The sequence below is a fragment of the Pituophis catenifer genome, unplaced genomic scaffold (assembly GCF_029215685.1).
Source record: "Pituophis catenifer annectens isolate HBS135680 unplaced genomic scaffold, rPitCat1.0.hap2 SCAF_2, whole genome shotgun sequence".
Classification (NCBI taxonomy): Eukaryota; Metazoa; Chordata; class Lepidosauria; order Squamata; family Colubridae; genus Pituophis; species Pituophis catenifer.
In genome coordinates this window covers 40556506-40581988 of record NW_027256882.1, presented here as the reverse complement: position 1 = coordinate 40581988, position 25483 = coordinate 40556506, and the positions used below count along the sequence as shown (strand labels likewise).

Sequence of the window (25483 nt, the reverse complement as noted above, 5' to 3'; positions counted from 1 at the left end):
GATAACACCACCTGAAAAAATTCCTTTCACAGAGGCAGCCAGCCACCTCGGTGATCCCTGGTTAACACGCGCCATACGCTAAAAAACAAAACAAAAAAAAACCCCAGTCATAAGTTGAGGTACCCACGTCACCAACCCAATTTTCTGACATTTTTTGCAGAGGTTGTTGAGAGTGAACATGATGGTTGTTGCAGTTGTTAGGTGAATGCTGCGGTTAAGTGAATGGCGCAGTCATTAATAGCAATAGCACTTTGAGTTATACACTGCTTCATAGTGCTTTTACAGCCCTCTCTAAGCAGTTTACAGAATCAGCATATTGCTTCCAACAATCAGGGTCCTCATTTTACCGACCTCGGAAGGATGGAAGGCTGAGTCAACCTTGAACCAGTCAAGATCGAACTTTTGGCAGTGGGCAGAGTTAACCTGCAATACTACATTCTAACCAGTGCGCCAACATGGCTCCTTAAGTGAACCCATTGGCCACAATGGGCGCTTTTTGCTGGAAACAGGAAATATATGCCGGGTTCTGGTAAAAATCATTGTAAATCATAATTACATGATTGTGGGATGCTGCAAACGGCCCTAAATGTAGGCCAGTTGCTAAGTGCCTAAAATGCCATCTGGTAACTGGGTCGGGGGGTACATGAGGCAGCCAACAGGCTTTCTAATCTGAGTTGTAAATATCTTTTTTGGGGGTGGGTGGGTGGGTGGGAGGTCCACTGTAATTTTGAATGGTTGTTAAGTGACCAGTCTTAAGTCAAGGACTACCTGTATTTCAGCTGTCCATCTGCCAGTGATGACATGGTATCATGGCAAAGCCCAAGAGGCTCCTTAGGTGCTCTGTGTCCTTTGGCAGGACACAGAGCACTGCCTGGGTTGAAAAATGCTGTTCCCTTTTCTCTTTTGAGCGAGCATTGAATCTGGGCTGTATGAAAGCTATATAATGTCTTCTTATGTATAGGATACATAATTAGATTTTAGAAAGAGCCGGCCTGGTCATACTCCACTCAGGATCAAGGATGCAGCCGTAGAGGTGGTCAACAGTATTAAGTATCTGGGGGTGCAGATAACTAACAATCTGAATTGGTCTCTCCACACGTCATCCTTAGTGAAGCATGCAAACTAGCGTCTGCATTTCCTGCGTTGGATGATGGAGAGCACATCTTTCTCCTTCTGTCCTGGCCACTTTTTACAGAGGCACAATTGAGAGCATTTTAACAAACTGTAACACTGTTTGGTTTGGTGGCAGCAGTGTCTCAGATAGAAAGTCCATACAGAGAGTATGGTTCCTTGATTAGGCTGTTGTTTACTGTTGTATTGATTGTCTGAGTTGATAGTTCTTTGATTGGGGATCTTCTAACACTGTTACCTAGTTTGGGTAATGAAACATCTTCAGGAAAACAACCAAGCTCGGAGAGCAGTTCAGCCCTGAGCTACAAATGTTCTCTCTTCTATTAGTAACACAAAGTCTGGTCAGGGGTGTTGTGTCTGGCTCATTGGGGGAACATAAATTCTACAGAAGACTTTTTTTTTTTTAATGTTCTAATTTCTTTTCTAGACGTGGAGGCAGCTATGGCGTGTCCTGGAGATGTCAGACATTGTGTTGCTTATTACAGACATTCGACACCCGGTAAGAATCCTGTTGATGACTATTACAGTTTTCTGTGGATTTGGATTCACCCAACATTGCTCAGCAGGTGTTATAGAGGGGCATGGAAGAATTAGACGTTGGCATTCTATTTGCCTTTTTAAAATTTTCTTCTGTAGTTGTTAATTCACATGCTGTTTATTCATCCAGGTTTTAAAGATCTGGAGATGTTTGATCTTTCTCTCTGCCCTAATAGACAGAGTTCTTTCACTTGCAAATGATGGAATGAAGATGTTTTTATTCACCAAGAGACAGTAGACAGTAATGGGGACATCTGATAGAAGAGATTAGCCCTGTGGTATAACATCTACCTACAGTAGTGGCCAAAATTGTGGAAACCTTTTGGGAAAAGTATATTTTCTAAAACCAGCTAATAACACCACTTTTTTTGGGAGTAGTACCATAAAATTATATATCAATGGAAAGATAATGTAATCAAGAATGTAATGCAATAACTTTTATGAAGGATTTGCTATTAGAATAGCAGTTATAGTATAAAGAAGAAAAGTGAGACACGTAGAACAAAATGAGATATACTAAAATTATCACTATGTCAGTCAGTTGGGTCACCTTTAGCATGAATTATGAAGCCTTACAACGTCTTCCCATGGAGTGAACCAAGTCTTTTAGTTCTGCAGCTGTTATAATGTAAAACTAAGATTGAACGAGTGCTTCTATTAACTGGGTTTTATTGCTGGGTCGCTTCTGACTAACAAGTTTCTTTAGTCGGCTCCATAGATTTTCAATTGGGTTAAGGTCTGGGCTATTCCCAGGCCATTCCAGCAGTGGAATATGATTATCTTGAAACTCCAAAAAAAAAAAAAAAAAAAAAGTGGTGTTATTAGCCATCAAACCTCAAAAGTACACTTTTCCCAAAAGGTTTCCACAATTTTGGCCACTACTGTATATACTACTAAAACTTTTGTGTCTGTAATATTAAACTGGGCAAAATGGTGCATCATATAGAGCAAAACCTTTCCAATCTCAATTGGGCTGACGTACCGAATTCATCCAAAACCTGGGAGCATAACTTGAAACGCAGCAAATTTTATAAAACATTTTGTGACATAAAAATGATCGTAAAGCATTTTATGTGACATCATACAGAACGTCATAAAATATTTCCTGCAGTCAGCTCCTGATGTTTTGCTGTGCTATACGAGTGCTTTCGAGGCAGATAACATCTCTGAATGTCTCTCTGAATTTTTTAGAACCTTTCTAGTACATTAGAAGTTCTGCCACTGTTGAAGGCATTGACGTATCTGGAAAGGAAATATCTAAAAAAGGATGACCTGATGCCCCAATGAGTCACGGTTTGTCTAGCTGAAATTAAAGCCAGGGAGGCTGATCTTTGTCCTTAGAAATGTTGCTGGATGGCAACTTCAATCAGTCTCAACAAAGGTTAAGGAAGAGAGCCAGTCTGGTCAGTGGTTGAGGCACAAGACTAGAAAGTGGGAGACCATAAATTCAAGTCCCATCTTTGTATCACAAAAGCCAGCTGGTGATCTTGGGCCAGTCACTCTCTTTCAGCCTCATAGGGTTGTTGTTCTGGGGAAAATAGGAGGAGGACGGTATGTTGGATACATTTACTACCTTGAATCATTTGTAAAAAGAATAAAGGCCTAATTGAGGCCAAAAGAAAAATGAAACCACTGTTTCCAGGCACTGTTTTAGAGAAACATAGATTTAAATTACTAACTACTTCTAAAGAGCCACATTCGTGTTCATGTTAACATAAAAAGGTAAAGGTTCCCCTCGCACATATGTGCTAATTGTTCCCGACTCTAGAGAGCGGTGCTCATCTCCGTTTCAAAGCCGAAAAGCCAGCGCTGTCTCTCTGGTCATGTGGCCGGCATGACTAATGCCAAAGGCGCACGGAACGCTGTTACCTTCCCACCAAAGGGGGTCCCTATTTTTCTACTTGCATTTTTTATGTGCTTTCAAACTGCTAGGTTGGCAGAAGCTGGGACAAGTAACGGGAGCTCACCCCGTTACGTGGCACTAGGGATTCGAACCGCTGAACTGCCGGCCTTTCGATCAACAAGCTCAGCATCTGAGCCACCGCGTCCCACATATGGGATTCTAATTTTCCATAAGTCCAGGCTGTGCCTAGAGAACCAAATGCAGATGTGTGCAGATCCCGGGGCATTGTCCCTTCATACCTTTAGAAAGGGGAAAAGGCATACCGTAACATCTACTTTAGCTGTCCCATACAAGTAATCCTCGACTTACAACCACAATAGAGCCCAAAATTCACATTGCTTAAGTGAGACAGTTAAGTGAATTTTGCCCCCTTTTTACAACCTCTCTTGTCACCGTTGTTAAGTGAATCACTGCAGCTGTTAAGTTAGTAGCACAGTTGTTGAGTGAATCTGGCTTCCCACCATTGGCTTGTCAGAAGGTTGCAAAAGGGGATCGTATGATCCTGGGTCACTGCAACTGTCATAAATATGAGTCAGTTGCCAAGCATCCAGATTTTGATCACACGGCCATGGGGGAATGCTGCAACGGTTGTAAGTGTGAAAAAACGGTCGTAAGTGGCTTTTTCCAGTGTTGTTGTAACTTCAAACGGTCACGAAATGAACTGTTGTAAGTCGAGGACTACCTGTATTCATTAATGTTTGGAAAGAAAGGAAGGCCAACAGAGATGAGTCTATATTTCTGTAAATCCATTTTCCGTTTCCTGTCATAGCAATTTAAGCAAACCATCCTTTCTAGAAAATTGAGTGGTGCAGTGGCCTAGAGGTGGAGCTCTTACCTTACGATCAGGAGGCTGCGAACTCTGCATTGGTGACAGGAAGGGCATCCAGCCAGTAAACACTCAGCTCCTTTCAGTTGCCCCGACTCCATCCCGATGTAAGGGATTACGGGGTCATTAAAAGACCAAAAAAAAAAAAAATCCTTTCTAGAAAACTGAAATCAGGATGATGGCCTGTTTTTCTAAATCTCCCCATTATACCTTTTCCCTTTTTTTCAAATCTTTCTTGTTCAGGTCATCAACTTCTCCCCGGCCCTCTATGAGTTTGTCACCAAGCAGATGAAGAGAAACCTCATCTTGGTACTGAATAAGATTGATCTGGCCCCACCAGCCCTGGTGGTGGCCTGGAAGTATTATTTCAAGAGTCGGTTCCCTGAGATCCACGTGATCTGTTTCACCTCTTACCCACAGCAAGACCAAGATCCCAGTGCAGGTATTTTCTGAAATATATTCATATATTTTCATAGCTATTAGTGGATGTTCCAGTTCAGTGTAGTTCTGCATTGGTTGAGCTGTCACAGGCTTAGCATAGCACTGTATGCTGTGAGAGAAATAGCAGAATTATATAGGTAGTCCTCGACTTACAACAGTTCATTTAGTGACCGTTCAAAGTTACAGCGGCACTGAAAAAAGTGAATTATGGCCATTTTCCACTCTTACAACCTTTGTAGCATCCTCATGATTGTGTGATCGAAGTTCAGAAGCTTGGCAATTGCTTCATCCTTATGACCGTTGCCGTTTCCCGAGGTCGTGTGATCCCCTCTGGCGACCTTTTGACAAGCAAAATCGGTGGGGAAGCCAGATTCACTTAACAACTGTGTTACGAAGTTATCAACCGCAGTGATTTGCTTAACAACCGCGGCAAAAAATGTCGTAAAATGGGGCAAAATTCACTTAACAACAGAAATTTGGGGCTCAATTGCGGTCATAAGTCGAGGACTAGCTATAATGGTGGGGTTTTTTTTTTCTTTTTGTTATAAGAGGAAGGTTGTAGGCCAAAGTGTGTAGAAAAGGTCCTTGGGCCATTGGCCAAATCTGAGGTGTTTGTTAGTTTGGTCCTTAAAAACAATGAACTCCCTTGAGTCCAAATGACTCCTGATACCCACATGAAATATTCAGGATGCCTTCTTTGCAATCATACAGGTAGTCCTCAACTTATGACAGATTGCTTAGCGACTGCTATAAGTTACAACAGACCTCCTCAGAGTTACTAATGACTCAATTTCAAAGTTTGGACAGCTACCCCCCCCCACCCTCCCCCATCAGGCACATGATTGCATTTTGGACAGTTGGCAATTAGCTCGCATTTATGGCTGTTTGCAACATTCCACAGTCACATTACTGTGATTTGTAACAATTTTTGGGGGGTCAGAAATCAGCATTTACTTCCTGTTTTTGGCAAAAAGTGCCCGTTAAGTACAACAGGTTTGCTTATCAACTACCATGTTTGCTTAATTGCAAAAAAAAAAAAAAAAAAAAAAATGAAGAAGAAGAAGAAAAAAAAGTTATAAAATTGGGCCCAATGATATGGTGATTCCCTTTACAATTGGCATGACTTATGATCATAATTCCGGGCTCAATTATGCTTATAAATTGAGGACTCCCTGTACATTGCAGTAGGTTGGCTTCAACTTTTTCTGGAATGTTTCTTTAACCGCATCTCGAGATTTCTGTTCTGCCCCAGCTACGGACCCCAAAGAACGCAGCACACACAAAGTCTGTACAAACCTTAGTTTACTAAATTAAATCAGTCTTTTTCAAACAAAGACTGTTAATTAACTTTCTTAACAGCCTACAAGAATTCAAAGAATAAATAATCATAATCTTACTATGGTTGGCAGAAAGCCCAGAAGCAATTTGCAGGAAACTGATAAGAGAACTAAGATCCGGACGCGAAGAAGAGTGAACGAAGTTGTTCCCTGCAAATTGCCTCAGTCGTCGTCCTTCCTTAAATAGGCTAAGGGAGTGGCCAATTAGCCCCAAGCCTTACTCTCGAGGAGACCTCCTCCTGAGGAGCCACTCCTGCCTTTTGGCAGCTCTGCGTGCCCATGCATTGAGAAGAGGCTCCTCCTCTTCTTCCTCTTCACTTATGGGAGCTTCTGGAGGTTCTGAAGGCCCTGGCTGAATCCCCGCCTCTGGCACCACATCTTCTCCAGCCTCCTCATTGTCCGACTTGAGTGCCAGCTGCACAGGCTGCTGGCGCAGCACCACACCAGCCTCCCCGCTGTCGGAATCAGCTACTAGCTGCACAGGCCGCTGACGGGCCACAACAATTTCTAAGTAGTTTCTCTCTTCGACCAGTCAGGGTCAGGGAAGTGCTACGTCCTGACAATGCCAATATGTTTAATCATCGATGTGGGGGAAAAGCAACTGGGTTCATTGGGATATTTTGGACCTCTCTACGTTCTGGTCAGTATTCAAAATAACTGGGCAGCCAACAATGTAAACAATATCAAGATCATTTTAACAGGTTAACAGAGTTGGAAGGGACCTTGTAGATCATCTTGTCCAACTGCCCACCCAAGCAGGAGACCCTACACCATTTCTGACAGAGGGCAGTCAATAGTTTGTTACACTTATATGCCCCCCCCCCAACTCCCAGAAACCCTGGGTGGTTTGTGGCCTTGATTCCTCCCCTATCCACTACTTCACATGTCCCAGATATTATCTAAACTTTTGGCTTCGAATCTCAACCTGGAACCTTCTGCCTTTCTTTCTCCTTGCAGTGTTTAAAAAACGTCGGAAGCGTCGAAAGGGCTGGAGCACAGCTATGGGCCCCAATCAGCTCCTGAGCTCCTGCGAGACTATCACAGCTGGCAAAGGTGTGACTGCTCTCACATTTGGGCCTGGCCTGTTTTGACTTGGGATTCTCCTAGAAGTCAGCGCCAGGATGGTTCACTTTCAGGCTAGCAAAGAAAAGTGTCAGAAGTTGAGGGTGCAAATAAGCCATTTTCTTTTCCTTGAAACCCAGCCACTTTGGTTCAGTTGACTGAAGAATAAGCTCTGGCTTAGCTCATATACTCAGAAACAATCCCCAGTCTTGTCACTAAATTTGGAGTAAATTGGTTTCAACAAGGTCACAGACGTGCGTTCCGATTTCCTCCATTTAATTTGACACATATATATTAAGCAGCAAATCGCCCATTTTAATTGTATTTTTTTACCACTTTATAATTTTTATAAATAGCTGAAGGTGAGGAAGATACCCAATACTCCTTCCTCCTCCTATTTTCCTCATAGCAACAGCCCTTTGAGATAAGTTGGGCTGAAAGGGAGTGACTGGCCCAGCCAGCTTTCACGCCTAAGGTAGGGCTAGAATTTACAGCCTCCTGGTTTCTAGGCCAGCAACAAAAAACAAACTGACTCTTTTTTATTTTATTTTATTTTATTTTATTTTATTTTATTTTATTTTATTTTATTTTATTTTTTATTTTATTTTATTTTATTTTATTTTATTTTATTTTATTTTATTTTATTTTATTTTATTTTATTTTATTATTTTATTTTATTTTATTATTTTATATTATATTTTATTTTAATTTAATTTAATTATTTTATTTTATTATTTTATTTTATTTTATTTTATTATTTTATTTTATTATTTTATTTTATATCTAGGTTTCTAGGTTTCTAGATTTCTATTTCCCCTTCTCTCAGTATTTGCACAATTCAAGGCACCGCACAGAGCAGGTCCCTTACGAGGTGGGTTGGTGTGATAGACAAGGACAATGGCCAACCAGCTGGCTTCAGGCCCAAAGCAGGACTGGAACTCACTGTCTCCTGGGGTTTTAATCCAGCACTTTCACCTCCACTACACTTAAGTAGCTGGCTATTTCTGCTATTATCGTAATTTCCACTCTTTTTAACAGTGGACTTGAGTAGCTGGAAGGAGAAGATTGAGCGGGATGCTGCCGGCGCTGGCCTGCTGCTGGATGACTCTGAGGAAGATGAGGAAGATGACCGAAGTATGACCGTGCTGGTGGAGCATCAGACAGATGTAGCTATGGAGGGTGGTGGAATCTCCCAGGAACTCTACAAAGACGGAATCTTGACAATTGGCTGCGTAGGTGAGTCTGCCCTCAAAGTCACTCAGCAGGACAGAGTTAGCGGGACTACTTTTGAGGAGGAGTCTTGGCGGAATTGCTTCCCAGGTGCCAAAGGAGGACATGGACTACAAGTCCAGATTTGCATACAAAACCAAAGTTAGTGGTGTATTACTGATAGGATAGGTAATATTTGGAAAGGTAGGTAGTCCCACTGCTTCTGACCGCAATGGAGCCTGGAATTTTGGTTGTATGTTGTTGTGGTTGTAAATTGAAGCACCATCTGACCAGGCTTGAAGTTTGACTGTTTTTACGATGGTCATAAAGCAACTCACCACGGTTGTTAATTGAATCACATAAATCAACCATGTGGTCATTAAACAAATCCAGCATATCCAATGGTGTTTTTGCATTTTCTGGCCAGGAAATGACCAAAAAAAAAATTGTACATCATGTTCATATGAGTGCAGAACACTGTAACCAATCCCAAAGGTGCTTTTTTCAAGAGGCAACTGGACTTCCTTGGTTTTCTTTGAAGAAGTTTCCCTTCTCATCCAAGAAGCTTCTTCAGCTCTGACTGAAGAATGGAATGGAAGGATTTGGAATCCAGTCAGAGCTGAAGAAGCTTCTTGGATGAGAAGGGAAACGTCTTCAAAGAAAAACAAGAAAGTCCAGTTGCCTCTTGAAAAAAGCACCTTTGGGACAGCCATGACTTGGATGATTAAGAGTCTCCACAGATGCTGTAACCAGTCATAAGTGCAAGTTGGTTGTTGAATATCCAGAATGTGATCACGTGATGCAGGAATGGTAATGACAATTATTTTAGGAAAGGGTCGTAAGTAGCTTTTTAAAAGTGTGCCATAACTTTGAATGGCAATTGAATGATCTGTTGTAAGTTGAGAACTACCTCCTGTGCCTACTGAATTCACAGGGGTTATTTCAAAGTAAACCAATTTTGAATGGCAGCTTAAGGAACTGGCTAAAGTGTTGGGTATCTCTTGGTGGGATTTTGAGTTCAAGTTCTCTCTTGTTCAGGGATCTCTTCACTAAAAGTTGCAGCCCGCTTTCTCTGTTGACCTAATTAATTTCATAGAATAGTTATGAGGATAACCACCCTGAGCCCCTCACAAGGAAAGGTGAGATCAGACAGTAGGGTAGCAAACCCTCAATTTAATGGACTCCTATTTAGGAGATTTCAGTTATGGTGGACAGAATTTCTGTCTAGACATTACCCCACCTCTGAAATACTGTAATAGACATGTTTATGGCACTTAAAGTAGTCCAGTCAAGACGTTCAGCAAATATATAAAAGAAAAAAGCTATATTTCTTATTTTCCCTATTTTGCATAATTTGCAGCATTGCATCATGATGCAAATGACATTGATTTACGTCATGGCTTCCGGATGCAAATCAAGCAGGCTGACCCACATTACTATTTTGCATAATTTGTGTCATGACATTGTTATGCGGATTGATTTTAATTTCATAGTCTCAAATTTAATGGACATTTGGGATGAATAGGCACTTCTTCCTTGGAACAGTCCATTAAATCCAAGTTTTCTTTAATAACAGCTAAAAACCTGGAATGCAGTAAAGCATTATAAATTGCTGATTAGAGGTGCTAAATATAGCTACTGTCCTTTGTTCTTGGCTAAGGTTTTGAATGGATGAAAAGGTAACTTGGCAATGGTTTAGTTCAGGAGTCTCCAAACTTGGGAACTTTAAGGTATGACTAGCCGAGGGATTCCTGGTTTAGTTGGTATAGATCAGGGGTCGGCAACCTTAAACACTCAAAGAGCCACAAAGGTCCTAACCGGAAGCCCCCATTCAATTCTGGAACTGGCCAAATGTCCAGTTCCCCCATCATAGTCTCCTCCTAGCGCGGCGTCCTTTTTCCTCTGCTGACTGAAAGTCCGGTTCCGCCACCATAGAGTCCCCTCCTAGCGCAGCATTGTTTTTCCTCTACCTGTCCTAACCAAAAGCCCTATCAACTGTGGAGCTGACCAGCAACAGGAAGCCACAGCAGAGGGATAAAAGAGCCACATGCGGCTCCAGAGCCACGGGTTGCTGACCCCCAGTATAGATGGAAATTGTGCCACGCAGGCTGAGAAAAAGAGAGAAGCGGATTTATGCTATATCAATTCGTTATAATAAATAAGCAAGGAAGTTGAGGTAGACTATCTGGCCCAACATTTTGTTTTGTGGAAGAACTGGAGGGTCCCCCAAGTAGCAAATCTTTCATGGCAACAGTTTTGATTAATGGTGGTGGTGATGATGATGATGATGATGGGAGCCATTTTGATTTTGTCCTTCCCTTTCCACCTCCCTACAGGCTTTCCTAACGTGGGCAAGTCTTCCCTCATTAATGGGCTGGTAGGACGCAAAGTGGTGAGCGTCTCCCGCACTCCCGGTCATACTAAGTACTTCCAGACCTACTTCCTTACACCCACGGTCAAGTTGTGTGATTGTCCAGGGCTCATCTTCCCATCTCTTGTTGACAGGAAACAGCAGGTAAGAGTTGGAAAAGGGAAAAAGTCAGCAATGGTCTCCTATCCAGCATGAATAGCACTTGGGTTATAGTTGAATATAAATGTGAATTGTGTTTCTGTCAAACTCCAATGCTGTGGGAACTTGAAAGCTTGTGAGTAGGCGCATAAAGGATTAAACATAGGAAATTTCCTTATACTGTAAATAGTTGGACTATTTTTCTGTTTTTCTGTGCAGTAGGACCTCTCTAGTCTCTAGAAAGGAGTTTCTCCAACCCAACCTTGAGCTGAATTTTCTTCCAACTCATGCAAGATAGTAAGAATTTTAAGTGATTTCTCCCAGGGTTTCTTCACATTCTTCTTCTTCTTGTGCCATATCCGTTATTGGATGTTGGTGATCATGTTGGCGATCCTATTTTTATCAACAGCCGCACGAAAAAGTGCTGCTGAGTTTTGTCCAAACCAGTCCCTTAGATTATGAAGCCATGATGTTCTTCTTCTGGCTGGACCTCATTTGCTTTCAATCTTTCCCTGGAGGATTGAGTGAAGGATGGCGTATTTTTCCAGGTATCGCATCACATGTCCAAAATATTCTAACTTTCGCTTTTTAATGGTTTTGATGATTTCCCTTGGCTTTCCCAGATGGCTTATCACCACCTCATTTCTGATTTTGTCAACCCAGCTAAATACACATTTCAAATGCTTCTAGTCTGTTGAAGTGGATTTCTGTCAGAGACCAACTCTCTACTCCGTAGAGGAGGATAGAAAAGATGAAACATCTGACAAGCCTGATTTTCAATCTTAGGCTTAGACCTTTTTCATTTTGAAGAATGCTGTTCGAGCTTTCTCTATCCTTGTCTTTACTTCAGTGGTCATTTCCCCCAGCTTTCTTCACATGCAGGTATTATAACTGTGAGTTCATACATCCTTCGATCACTCAGCCAATTCTGGTAGAGAGTATTGCTGACTGATCTTATCTCCGGTCCAACTGTGGAAAAGTCAGATTTGATGCCAAAAAAGAGGTGTTGACATTTGCAGAGGCACAAACAGAAGTTTAACAGATTAACAGAGTTGGAAGGGACCTTGTAGGTCATCTAGTCCAACCCCCTGCCCAAGCAGGAGACCCTACACCATTCCTGACAGATGGCAGTTCAGTCTCTTCTTGAAAGCTTCCAGTGATGAAGCTCCCACAACTTCTGAAGGCAAAGCTGTTCCATTGGTTGATTGTTCTTACCGTTAGGAAATTTCTCCTTAGTTGTAGGTTAATTCTCTCCTTGATTAGTTTCAATCTATTGCTTCTTGTGCTGCCTTCAAATGCTTTGGAGACTAGATTGACACCCTCTTATTTGTGTCAGCCCCTCAAATATTGGAACACTGCTATCATATCATCCCTAGTCCTTCTTTTCATTAAACTAGACACATCCAATTCCTGCAACGGTTCATTGCATGTTTTAGCCACCAGCCCCCTAATCATCTTTGTTGCTCTTCTCTTGTTGCTCTCTTTCTACATTCTCAACATCCTTTTTTATATCGTGGTGACCGAAACTGGATGCAGTATTTCAAGTGTGGCCTTACCAAGGCACTGGTTGATTGGTCGCACTATCAGAAAATTTCTCCTTATTTCCAGGTTGAATCTCTCCTTGATCAGTTTCCATCCATTATTTCTTGTCTGGTCTTCAGGTGCTTTGGAAAATAGGTTGACCCCTTCCTCTCTGTGTCAGCCCCTCAAATACTGGAACAGTGCTATCATGTCTCCCCTGGTCCTTCTCTTCACTAGACTAGCCATGCCCAGTTCCTGCAACCGTTCATTGTATGTTTTAACCTCCAGTCCCCTAATCATGCTTATTTTTTTTAATTTTTTTTTTTTTTACTTTAATTTATATGCCGGAGACTCAGGGCGGCTTACAATGCGTTAAGCAATAGCCTTCATACTTTTGTATATTTATACAAAGTCAGCTTATTGCCCCCACAATCTGGGTCCTCATTTAACCTACCTTTGAAAGGATGGAAGGCTGAGTCAACCTTGAGCCTGGTGAGATTTGAACTTGCAGTAATTGCAAGCAGCAATTAATGATAACAGTGCTTTAGTCCACTGTACTACAGGCTCTTGTTAATTGCCCTTCTCTGCATTCTTTCTAGAGTCTCAACATCTTTTTTATAGTGTGGTGACCAAAACTGAATGCAGTACTCTAGGTGTGGTCTTATCACTTATCTGCAACTATGTCAAGCCACTATGTCTTTTTTCAGGCTTGTCCAGCTCCCCTCTATCTTCAATCCTTTAAAGGCACGATTGCGGCAAATAATTTGCAGACGGTTGCTTTGCTGATATTTTTATGAGCTTTGAAGCACTTTTCTTGAATTGCCACTGAAGGGCTGTGCAGCCCTAGTTTGTTAACTGAAAAGTTTGCTTGCGATTCCGATGCTAGTGTAGCATTTGATGAAAACAAAATTGAAGGCAATTTTGTTTGTTTGTTTGTATCCCACCTTTATTATTTTTACAAATGACTTAAGGCGGTGAACAGATTTAATGCACTTTCCTCCTCCTATTTTCTCCTCAACAACAACCCTGTGAAGTGAATTGGCCTGAGAGAGAGAGAGAGAGCAACTGTGCTTCTCTTAACTCAGTGGTTCTCAACCTTCCTAATGCCACGACCCTTTAATGCAGCTCCTCATGTTGTGGTGACTCCCAACCATAAAATTATTCCTAAAACCATTGAAAATATGTGTTTTCCGATGGTCTTAGGCGACCCCTGTGAAAGGGTCATTCAACCCCCAAAGGGGTCGCGACCCACAGGTTGAGAACCACTGTCTTAACTCCTTGACTGAGAACTAAGGAAAAATAATTGAGAGGATGTTGAATCTGAAAAAGCTCATTTATATTGTTGATCTAGATCTGAGTGATGGACATACCGTACCTTTTGGAGTATAAGACACACTCCCCCCCCAAAAGAGGGTGAAAATATTGATGCGTCTTACACACCAAATACAGCCATTTTTGGCCTCCCAAAACCCCGCCCCGCGCTTCCTGTTTTTGCCAAAAACAGGCCCGTTTTTCACAAAAATGGGACACACAGAGGGTTTGGGAGGCCTGCAGAGTGCTTCTGAGGGCCGGGGAGGGCAAAAACTATTTTTTCCTCCTTGTTTTCCTCTTCAAAATTTTGGTGCGTCTTATACTCCGGTGCGTCTTATAGTCCGAAAAATACGGTATGTGTGTGAATCAACTGGAAAGAGCTTAAAAGACAGTTGGGAGGTCTCGAGTACCAATGAAAGTCTCTATCAGTGTCCCTTTCAGCCCATGAAGGCTTATACATAAGGCTACTTCAATATATTTCTACCGAGACAGACTAGGAAGCATTCAGGAAGATTTGTGATGGGAAAACGTCATGCTCTGTTCTATGATGATGATTAGAGAAAATGTCCCTTCCCTTGTTAAAAATCAGTACTCTGCCCACCAGGCTGCACTGCTGGGGCAGGGAGTGTTTCACGGCTGCTGAAGATGAGACACCCAGATGCTCTTTGGTGAGAGTACCACAAACCTGGATCTCCTGTACTGGAGCATCTACTGTGATGGCGAACCTATGGCACGCGTGCCAGAAGTGGCCCCCTGAGCCATCTCTCCAGGCACGTGAGCCGTCACCCGTTGCTCTTCCGGGTTCCAGCGCGGCGGCCAACTGGTCTTCATGTGCGCAGGAGCACCGGAACCCGGAAGAGGAGCTGCCTAGTGTGCATGCGTGTGCCGGGCGGCTGCTTTTCTGGTTTCCAGCGTGCGAATGCGTACTGGCCACCTGGTTTTCTGGGTTTTGGTGTGCAGGTGCGTGTGAAGACCAGCTGGCCGGTGTGCCTGTGCACGCCAGAAACTGGAAGAGCAGCCGCCCGGCGCATGCATGCACACCGGGCAGCTGCTTTTCCGGTTTCTAGCACGCGTTTGCATGCACGGGCACTCCCGTTTCGGCACTCAGTGCCGAAAAAATTCACCAACACTGCGTTAAGAAAATGAAAAACTTTGATTTCAGTCTGATTTTTCATTTTCTTAGCAGATGCTCCAGTACAGGAGATCCAGGTTTGCGATACTCTCGCCAAAGAGCATCTGGGTGCCTCCTCTTCTGCAGCCATAAAACACTCCCGGCCCCAGCAGTGCAGCCTGGTGGGCAGAGTATTGATTTTCAGCAAGGGAAGGGACAGTCTTCTCTAATCGTCATCACAGAACAGAGCATGACGTTTCCCCATCATAATCTCCCTGCATGCTTCCTAATAATTTGTCTTTAAACATTTTTGCCAATTTTTCAGGTGGCATATGTCATCTATAAAACATTTTATATTGGTTCTCTTTATATGCTGTGGACATTGTTAATTTATAATTCCTTTCCCATAGCTGCTGCCATTTATCTAGTTCAATTGAATATCCAAAATTTTTTGCCCAAGCTATCATTGTTTTTGTTAAAGGATATTCTTGGCTCATAACCGATGTTATGGGTTATTGAGCAGAGTACCCCTTGATTATGCACATGAAAGCGGCTGAGAGTGAATAACCACAGTTAATATACTGACACACTGAGTTGTGGTAGTCTTTTACTTTTTAGGAAAAAGTAAAGCAAAGTCCAATAACAATCCGAGTCATACACAGATAAGGCGATAGTTAAAATATAATTCAGGGATATTCCAAGTACAAAGTCTTCTTACCAGTTGTTGTCATTACACAATAAAACAGTTCTTCTTGAGTTTCAAACAGGAACAAGTTCAGTATTAAAACATTCAATAAATAGTAGAAAGTGACAAGTAGCAATGATCAAACAGTGATCATACAGAGAGAACAGGTAGAGAATAACAGCAAATAAGCAGATAAAATGGTGTAGTGTCTCCAAGCCATGATTCAGGCTTCCCCTTAAGTACATTGGCTACAGAGCTTAGCCAATCAGGATACAGGATGATGCAATACAGTCTTAAAGCAATATAATACCTTTTGACAAACATGTATTGATAGTTTATATATTGCCTGACCAACTAGTTAGACAATAGCCATTTCCTAACAGTTTCCTTTACTTGCTCTTCTTCCGACTCAATACTAAGGAAGAAGTTGTATATTTGTTTATTATTTTATCATCTGTTCCTGTGAGTATCCTATCCAGATCTGTCATTTCTAAATAAAAACCATATGATTTTGCATCTTTTTTCATATCTTGTTTGTATTTGCATGTGGGTATACCAGTCCATCTCAATCCCTTGTTCTTCTAGTTCTTGTTTCCCTTTCAATTCCCCCATATCTGTTAATATATCTTTGTATCTAAGCATATTTTTGAAATGGTTATCAACAACGGAAGCACTAATACACCCAAATATTATTAATTTCAAAAATAAAAACGAAAGTTTGATTTTGGGTTTTACTGCTTAGATTTATTTGTCGTTATAGAAATGGATAGTTTATTATGAAAAAGGAAAAAGTTGAGGTTCGATGTGAATGGTTTATTATTCTACTTCAACAGAGGAAGTTGGAAGTCAACACTTTTTCTTTTCTTCCCCCCTCCTCCCCCCCCCACTGTATCCTACTATTTGCTTTTGTATTTTTGTATTTTATTCTATAATCTAACAAAATGTTATAAAGATGAGAAAGAAAAAAAAGAGATTGAAGGAGAGGTTTTGTTTCTGAGCTTCTATTATGTAATTCAGGGGTGTTAGTTGGAAGAGACACTGGATGACTCAATGTTGCTGTTAGCTGAGAGATGAGTCTTATGCTGCAGGAGATGATGTTTTGAGCTAGGCTTGTGTCTTTTGTAAAAGAAAAAAAACCCACCCTCCCTCCTTTTCTCCATTTTTTTTTTTTTGCCAACACCTGCAGAGTAAATCCAATAGCAGCCCCTGCCAAGCAATAAATCCGTGATGGTGAACCGATGACACGCGTGCCCAAAGTGGCATGCAAAGCCATGTCGCCCGGCACGCACGGCCTTGCCTGTTTGTATTCCTGGTTTCTGGCGCACATGCGCCTGCGACAATCAGTTGTCCTTCATGTTCGCGGCAGTGCCGAAAACCATCCTGCGCATGCGTGGTGGCCACCTGATTGTCGGGCACGTATGCGTGCTAGAACCCAAAAGTTTGGCTTTCCCGGAGCATGACCCCCTCGCGTGCGCAGCAGTGCTGAAAATCAGCCGGTGCATGCGCACTAGCCAGCTGATTGTTGGGCGCGCATGCATGCTAGAATCCGGAAGTTCAGCTTTTCCTGGAGTGCGGCCTTGATGTGCACACATGCGATGTTTCCACGCGATCTTTTTGGCACTCGGTGCCAAAAAGATTTGCCATCCCTGCAATAAATTCTTCTTATTTTTGTTTAATTTTCAGATATTGGCTGGTATCTACCCTATTTCCCAGATCCAGGAGCCCTATACTTCTGTGGGGTTCTTGGCAAATCGGATTCCAGTGCAGGCCTTGCTCAAGCTGCGGCATCCTGACGCTGAACAGGGCAAGCCTGAACCCCCTTGGTGTGCCTGGGATGTATGTGAAGGTAACGGTGCTGAAGCAACAACTTGTCCAGCTGAGTTTGGATGTTCAATGTGGCTCTAAACCCTCGTATCCTCTTCTCTGTTCTTTTCAGCCTGGGCTGAGAAACGAGGTTACAAGACAGCCAAAGGAGCCCGGAATGATGTTTACCGAGCAGCCAACAGTCTTCTACGCCTCGCGGTCGACGGGCGCCTCTGTGTCTGTATGCGACCTACAGGCTACACGTCACAGAAAGGTCTCTGACAAGAAGCCTCTTTTTTTTCCCCTCATGTTTTATTTATTTTATTTATAATACTTTTCATCTTCATTGAACAGTGGGTGAACTGGGTACAATTCTTTCAAAATTCATAGTTCGCATATTTGTTGATGTATTCGTTGCAATGACATTAATAATATAACTATTTATCAATATAATTTACAATAGTACATAACATTGTCATAAACTTCTCTCCATAGTAACATTTTCTTTTCTTATATCTCCTCCTTCCTAACTTCTGTTTCTATTCTCTAGCCATTGATAAAATACCTCCCACATCAGAAAATATTCAGTATCTTCTCTGTCCTTAATGATAAGCGTTAATCTGTCCATTTCTGCGCACTCCATTATTTTCTGAATTACCCTCTCCTCTGATGGGATCTCCTCACTCTTTCATTGCTGCGCAAATGCAATCCTAGCCACAGTCAGTACATGTAAAATCAAATATGTAGTCTTTTTATCATATTTTTCCAATAGGATGCCCAACAAAAATGTCTCTGGCCTCAGTTCAATATGCTTCTTTGTCATTTTTTTCCAACCAGGTATGTATTTTCGACCAGTATTTTTTACTTTTGGGACACGTCCACCACATGTGGTAGTATGAGCCCGGTGTTTGGTTACATTTCCAACATTTTACTGCTCTGTCTTTATACATTTTAGCCAACCTTGCCGGTGGAAAGTGCCATCTGTAAAACATTTTATACAGATTTTGCTTATAAGAGGTTGACATTGTCATTTTTACATTCCTATCCCATCAATAAGAAGCCTCTTTAGCAATTTCTTCATCACTTCCAAAGGGGAGCAGGGAATCTCTAGCCCGGTGCTCTTCAGATAGATGGGACTTCTGTAATTCTCAATGAATCCAGCATCTTTGGCAGGTTTCCAGGCTAGAGAAAACTGGTCAAGGGAAATAGCAGGCGTTATGAAGGACTCACATCTACTGGCCAGGAATCACACATAATTGCTGGAAAGGATGATCATATCCCAACAAATTCCCACTTGCTTTTCTCAATACCGGTAGTCCTCGATTTACAGCCACAATTGATCCCAAAATATCCATTGTTAAGCACAAGGCAGTTGTCGAGTGAGTTTTGCCCCATTTTACGACCTTTCTTGCCACAGTTGTTAAGTGAATCATTTGGTTGTTAAACAAATCTGGCTTCCCGCATTGACTCTGCTTGTTTGAAAGCCGGCTGGGAAGTTTGCAAAAGGGGATCACATGACCCTGGGACAATGCAACTGTCATAAATACATGCCAGTGGCCAAGTACCTGAATTTTGATCACGTGACTATGAGGATGCTGCAACAGTTGTTAAGCGTGAAAACTGATTATAAGTCATATATGTTTTCAGTGTCGTGGTCACGGTTGAACAGTCACGAAAGGAATGGTTGTAAGTCAAGGTCTACCTGTACTGGTATCGATTTCATGTCAAAGTCCATTATTTCATGTCCATTAAAAGCATGAACAGCACAATGCTTAGCTGCCAAACATGAAGGAGATCCATGCAAGCAGTGGGAATAGCTTCCATGGAATTCCTTCATATATATTTTCTGGATGTTTATTTATTTATTTATTACATGTATTTATATGCCGCCATTCTCCCGAAGGACTCAGGGCGGTGAACACAAGTTAAGAAACAAGTACAATAAAATCATAATTTAATCCATAATGTTGACCCCTGTGCAGGAGCGGTCATGATTTGAGCCGTGCTAGCGAAATCTCAGAAATGAATATTGAGAGCTAGCATAAAGTGGAATTTATGTTCAGAGACATCATCATCCTGTCTGGTTTTATTTATACCTAGCTGATAACCTGGCGTTAGCCGGGTGTTTATTTATCCCAATCCTGTAATAGACAGGCTCACCCTGAGGCCTGATTTCGGTGAGAATTAAATTAGTTAAAAATGTTTTCCATGTGCCCCCAGAAGCGTCAAGTAAAATGATACCACCTTGTTGTTTTGCTAGCTGATCCATGATCATTTGGTATGCTTTTTTCTGATCTTGATTTAGAAGTGGCTTCTTGTCCGTGATATATGCACTAAGCCAGCGGTCACCAACTGGTGGTCTGTGAGAAATTTTTGGTGGTCCGCAGAAAAATTATTTGCATTTTTTATATTGCACTAAATCAGGGGTCCTCAAACTACGGCCCCCGTGATGGATACGTGCAATGAATCTTTTTGTGTGGGTTGGAGGGGGGCAGAAATTCTGACTTGGGGTCTGGTTCAGCCTCCTGGTGTGGGACTTTGTCGAAGGCTGGAGGGAAGCGCTGCTGGTGGCAAAGAGCCGGAGGGCCTTGTTCCAGTGGGACTGGAACTGGCTGACCATCTCAGCCCGCTAAGCCTCCAGGCACCGATACCTGGCCTTGTACTCCCGCAGGTCTTCCCTCTGCTTGGAGAGCCTATGCTCGTAGTCCTCAGTGAGGAGCTTCTGCTGAGCCTCCTTCTCAGTCAGATCCAATTTGAACTGAGCTGTTTTGCCAACTCTTTCTCATAGTGGCTGCTTAGCTCCAACAATTGCTTCCTGTTGGGGCCCTAAGGAGCATAGGTGGGCAGGCAAGAAGTGGCTGGGAGGGGAAGGGTGAGTAGAGGCCGGCGAGGTGCCCCTCAACGTGAGTGACATTGAGTTAGCCACGCTCACTCAGTCACATGACCACCTAGCCACCCCCACCCAGCCAGTCATTAGGCAGATAATATTAGTGGTCCATGGTATTTAAAATTATGAATTTAGTGGTCCCTGAAAGGTTGGTGACCCCTGCACTAAGCTGTTCGATGTTGTAGTTCTTTTCTCGTATGTAATCTGCATGAAGTACGTCGTGTTGATCTCGTAGTGGTGCAGGCAGGCCGAGTTGCAGTAATGTTTTATTGATCATGGTTATATATTTATCCTGAAGAATAATTAAAGCCATGTTGAAAATGTCCAGACCAAATGTAATTTCTAATGTTGGATTTTCCCCCTTACCAGAGGGAGCCCCCTTGTGGAGTACTGTGAAGCTGTTACATTGGCAATTCCACTGTGCTGCACAGCAGAATCCATTTTAAGGCACAACAGGCTGTATCTTAACAGAACACACACCCCGAGGGGTGTTAGGGGTGTCTTACCCCCATAGTATTTTTTTCCAGAGAGTAAGTCATCTGTGTACCAAGTTTGGTTGAAATTACTCGAGGCATTCCAGAGTCATGTTGGAACATACACACACATACACACACAAACACAGCCATATATATATTAAAATTTAATGACAAGTAAAACTACTGCAACGAAAACCAAAATTAGAATCAGCTTTCAAAACAATGAACCATTAAACACTTGGTAAAAGAGATGTCATTTCGACATGTCTTCCTACATGCTGGGAATATCAGAAGCATATGATGCAGAATGATTTATGCACAGGATTAGCATAAATATTTATGCTAATTTTCTGCTAAACGCTAATTTTTCGGCCTTTTTCTGCAGCAGAAGAGTCTCTTACAGGCTTTTTACTCTGTAAAGAGTCCAGAAGACTGCTTTACTGAAGCACTGATCAGGGTTTGCTAGGAAAAGTGGCTTAGGCTAGATAGAAGTTGGCCTAAGACTGTCCTTAGCGATGGATGCTTTGTTTTCTCACCGCTCTGTTTTTGTTCCCTCTGCAGCCATGTGGGAGCATCATCCTGAAACGGCTGAGATTGCAGCTTTGCAGGAAGCTCATCGCCAAGAAGACAAGCAAGGCTCTGCGGAGGAAAATGAGTGGGAGGAAGAAGAAGAAGACGAAATCTCCAGCTCGGGAGAGGAGGAGGACGAAGAAAAGGACCGGGATGCCGATGAAGAAGGCGAAGAGGAGGAGGAGCCCCTCTCGGCCCCCAAGAGTGGGCCCAGCCAGTCCGCCCCTCCCAGAAAGGGAAAGCTACCCACTCAGAACTTGTTTGCTTTGCTTGGGGAAGATGAATGTTAGTAGCTTCCCCTCTTGGACTAAGGGACAGGCAATAGATTTGCCCAGTCCAACCCAGCCGCCTTCCCCGTTGTGCATTCCCCAGCTCCGGAGCTGCCGCTGTATATCAATAAAGGTGATGTTTATTTCCTGGCCCACCTTTGTGGCTGTGGAGAGATGAATTAGGAACACAGGAGGATCCGTAGCCTGTTGCTCTGAACTCTTGTAATAGCTGGGAGATGCTGGGAGATGCTGGGACATCTGCAATACCAATAGCATACTTAGACTTATAGACCGCTTCACAGTGCTTTACAGCCCTCTCTAAGTGGTTTACAGAGTCAGCAAATTGCCCCCCGACCATCTGGGTCCTCATTTTACCGACTTCGGAAGGATGGAAGGCTGAGTCAACCTTGAGCCAGTCAGGATCAAACTTCTGGCAGTTGGCAGAATTAGCCTGCAATACTGCATTCTAACACTGCCCCACCACGGCTACAAGCAGAACAGCGAGCTGTTGCCCATCACTTGGACAGGTTGACCACTGTTGGAGATTGCAGAGTCATTCTCAAAAATATACAGGTAGTCCTTGACTTACAGCAGTTCATTTAGTGACCATTCAAAGTTGCAACGGCACTGAAAAAAGTGACCAATTACTGTTTTTCACACGTATGACCATTGCAGCATCCCCATGGTCACGTGATCAAAATTCAGATGCTTGGCAGCTGGTTCATATTTATGACAGTTGCAGTGTCCCAGGGTCATGTGATTACCATAGTTTCCCAACTATAAGGCAACTAAATTTAGAAGAGAAAAACAACAAAAATAAGTTTTGGCCTACCTTTTTTCTGGCCTTTTTCCAGCCATTTTCCAGTCTTTTTGCGGCCTATTCTTGAGGCTTTTTGCGATCCGTTTTTGGAGCTTTTTTTGGCCCTTTCTTGAGGCTTTTTGCAGCCCATTTGGGGGACATTTTTTGCCCATTTTCGGGGCTTTTTTTGCCCCATTTTTGAGGTTTTTTTGGGGTCTGTTTTTGAGTCCTTTTTTAGGCCTGTTTTCTGAAAAAATGGGCTGAAAAATTCCCTGAAAATGGGCCAAAAAAAGCCCTGGAAATGGGCTGAAAAAAACCAAAAAAGGGGCCGAAAAAACCCCAAAAATGGGCCAAAAAAGCCCCCAAACGAGCCAAAAAAAGCCTCGAAAACAGGCTGAAAAAAAGCCTCAAAATGGGCCAAAAAAGGCCTGAAAACAGGGTGTGTGGAGGCCAAAAAATGGCTGGCAGATGGGTGGGCTTCAACAATATTCAGTCTATAAGACGCACAGATATTTTCGCCCCCTTTTGGGAGACAAAAAGGTGTGTCTTATAATCCAAAAAATACGGTACTTTCTGTGACCTTCTGACAAGCAAAGTCAATGGGGAATCCACATTCACTTAACAACCGTGTTAGTAATTTAACTGAAGTGATTTACTAAACAGCTGTGGCAAGAAAGGTCGTAAAATGGGGTAGAACTCAGCAAGTGTCTCACTTAACAACATAAATTTTGGGCTCAATTGCGGTAGTAAATCAAAGACTACCTGTACATCCTTTTGTAGTCCAACCAGGATCATCTGCACATTCAGCAAAAATAGCCCCAAACTTGAGAAAATAGCAAGCTTTGCGAAAGTACAACTGTCTTTAGGTTAAAAAAGTGTATTGGAGAGGAGAAATTTTTATAATTCATATCACCCAAAACATTCCCGTGAAAATGAAGTCTGCTCTTGGTAGGGAATACAGATAGTCCTTGACTTACGACCACAATTGAGCCCAAAGTTTCTGTTGCGAAGTAAGACAGTTATTAAGCGAGTTTTGCCCCATTTTATGAGACCTTCCTTGCTACAGTTGTTAAGTTAGTAACAGAGTTGTTAAGGGAATCCTGCTTCCCTATTGACTTTGCTTGTCAGAAGGTGGCAAAAAGGGATCACATGACCTTGGGACATAGCAAGTATGTGCTGTGCTAAGCATTTTAATTTTGATCACGTGATCCTGAGGATGTAACAGCTGTTAAGTGTGAAAAAACAGTAATAAGCCACTATTTCGCGGCCATTGTAACTTTTTATGATCCCTAAATGAACTGTTGTAAGTCTAGAGCTACCTGTACTAGCTTCATCAAGTGGGGCAGGAAAGAGAAGTGGGGTGGAATAGAATAGAATGGAAAGGATATGATATGATTGGTTGGCATTCAGACTGAAATGTTCATCCCACCTGTAAGTGTGCTGCTTCAGATTTAACAAAATAACAGAATCGAACGGGACCTCGAAGGTCTTCTAGTCCAACCCCCTATAGCATGTGCGCCAGAAACCCAGAAGACAAACAGGCAAAGCCGTGCATGCTGGACGACATAGCAACATGCCATAGGTTCGTCATCATGGCCCTATACCATTCCAGACAAGTGGCTGTCCAATCCTTAAAAACCTTCAGTGATGGAGCACCCACAACTTCTGGTGGCAAGACGTTCCACTGGTTAATTATTCTCACTGTCAGGAAATTTCTCCTTAGTTTTAGGCTAGTTCTGTCCTTGATTAGCTTCCATCCATTGCTTCTTGTCTGCTTTCAGGTGCTTTGGAGAATAGGTTGACTAACTCTTCTTTGTGGCGCCCGCTTAGATATTGGAACGCTGCTATCATGTCACTCCTAGACCTTTTCACTAGACTAGACATACCAATTCCTTCCCAATTGAAATAAATTTGGAATTCCAAATTCCAAATCTAGTGAGAATACCCAATTTCACTTACATTGTTTTCCATGGCAGTTACTGTATTTAATATAGTACGTCCATGGTTCAGTTTATGGAAAAGATATTAGTCTGCTGGTTACTGCCATATAATCTGACTTTATCTCACAAATTTAGTGGAAGCTATACTCATAAAAGCTTTCATCCCAAATGATACTCTGTTTGGTTGCCAAATGAGGCTAAATGAATGAAGGCATTACTTAATGTGATCTTGGACCAGATTAAAACTAAAAACCAAGATAAAACCAGATTAATGGGTCAAATGACAATACGTTAATTCTGTGTTCTTAGATTTTTTTAAAAAAATCCATTTGTGGGAATCAATTTTCAACAGTCCTGACTCCTGATTGAGTTACAGGAATGTGAAATGGAGGCAAGTCCTCCATCATCCCAAGTTAAAACAAAAATGATAACAGATCATTATCTTTCCTATACCTGTTGCTAACCATTCTCAGATGAAATGCTTGTAACCAAGTGAATTTTCCAAGGGTTGCATTTTCTCATTTGAACTGCCTTGACAACAATTGCCAGGTAAATAATGCTTTAGTGTTAACTTTTGTCTTCTGGCTTACCTGGATAGAGGGCAGAGCAGAGGTGGTATTCAGCAGGTTCTGACCATTTCTAGAGAACCAGTAGTAGAAATTTTGAGTAGTTCGGAAAACCGGTAAATACCACCTCTGACTGGACCCGCCCCCATCTATTTTCTGCCTCCCGAGTCCCAGCTGATTGGGAGGAAATGGGGATTTTGCAGTAAGCTTCCTCTGGAGTAGGGTGGGAATGGAGATTTTACAGTATCCTTCTGCCAAGCCCAAGCCATGCCATGCCCACCAAGCCACGCCCACAGAACTGGTAGTAAAAAAATTTGAATCCCACCACTGGGGCAGAGGTCTAAACACAGCGCTAGCCCAATTTCTGCCAAAACCTCATGTTATCCCTTTTCAAAATCAACACATTGTTATCTATAGGTAAAGATAAAGGTTCCCCTCGCACATATGTGCTAGTCATTCCCGACTCTAGGAGGGCGGTGCTCATCTCCGTTTCAAAACCGAAGAGCCAGTGCTGTCCGAAGACATCTCCGGGGTCATGTGGCCGGCATGACTCAATGCTGAAGGCGCACGGAGTGTTGTTATCTATAATC

General features: G+C 42.5%; 1 protein-coding gene across 1 annotated transcript in view; it reads left to right on the top strand.

The window, feature by feature from the left end:
- The window catches only part of GNL1 (G protein nucleolar 1 (putative)), a 36775-nt gene extending 15034 nt beyond the window's left edge, over positions 1-21741 (top strand). The window contains exons 5-12 of the mRNA XM_070933469.1: positions 1559-1630; positions 4641-4839; positions 7133-7228; positions 8276-8473; positions 10783-10961; positions 17267-17429; positions 17520-17660; positions 21311-21741. Of these exons, the coding sequence (XP_070789570.1) occupies positions 1559-1630; positions 4641-4839; positions 7133-7228; positions 8276-8473; positions 10783-10961; positions 17267-17429; positions 17520-17660; positions 21311-21609 (1347 nt within the window). The 3' untranslated portion in view covers positions 21610-21741. The remainder of the gene's footprint in view (positions 1-1558; positions 1631-4640; positions 4840-7132; positions 7229-8275; positions 8474-10782; positions 10962-17266; positions 17430-17519; positions 17661-21310) is intronic.
- The last annotated feature ends 3742 nt before the right edge of the window (positions 21742-25483 follow it).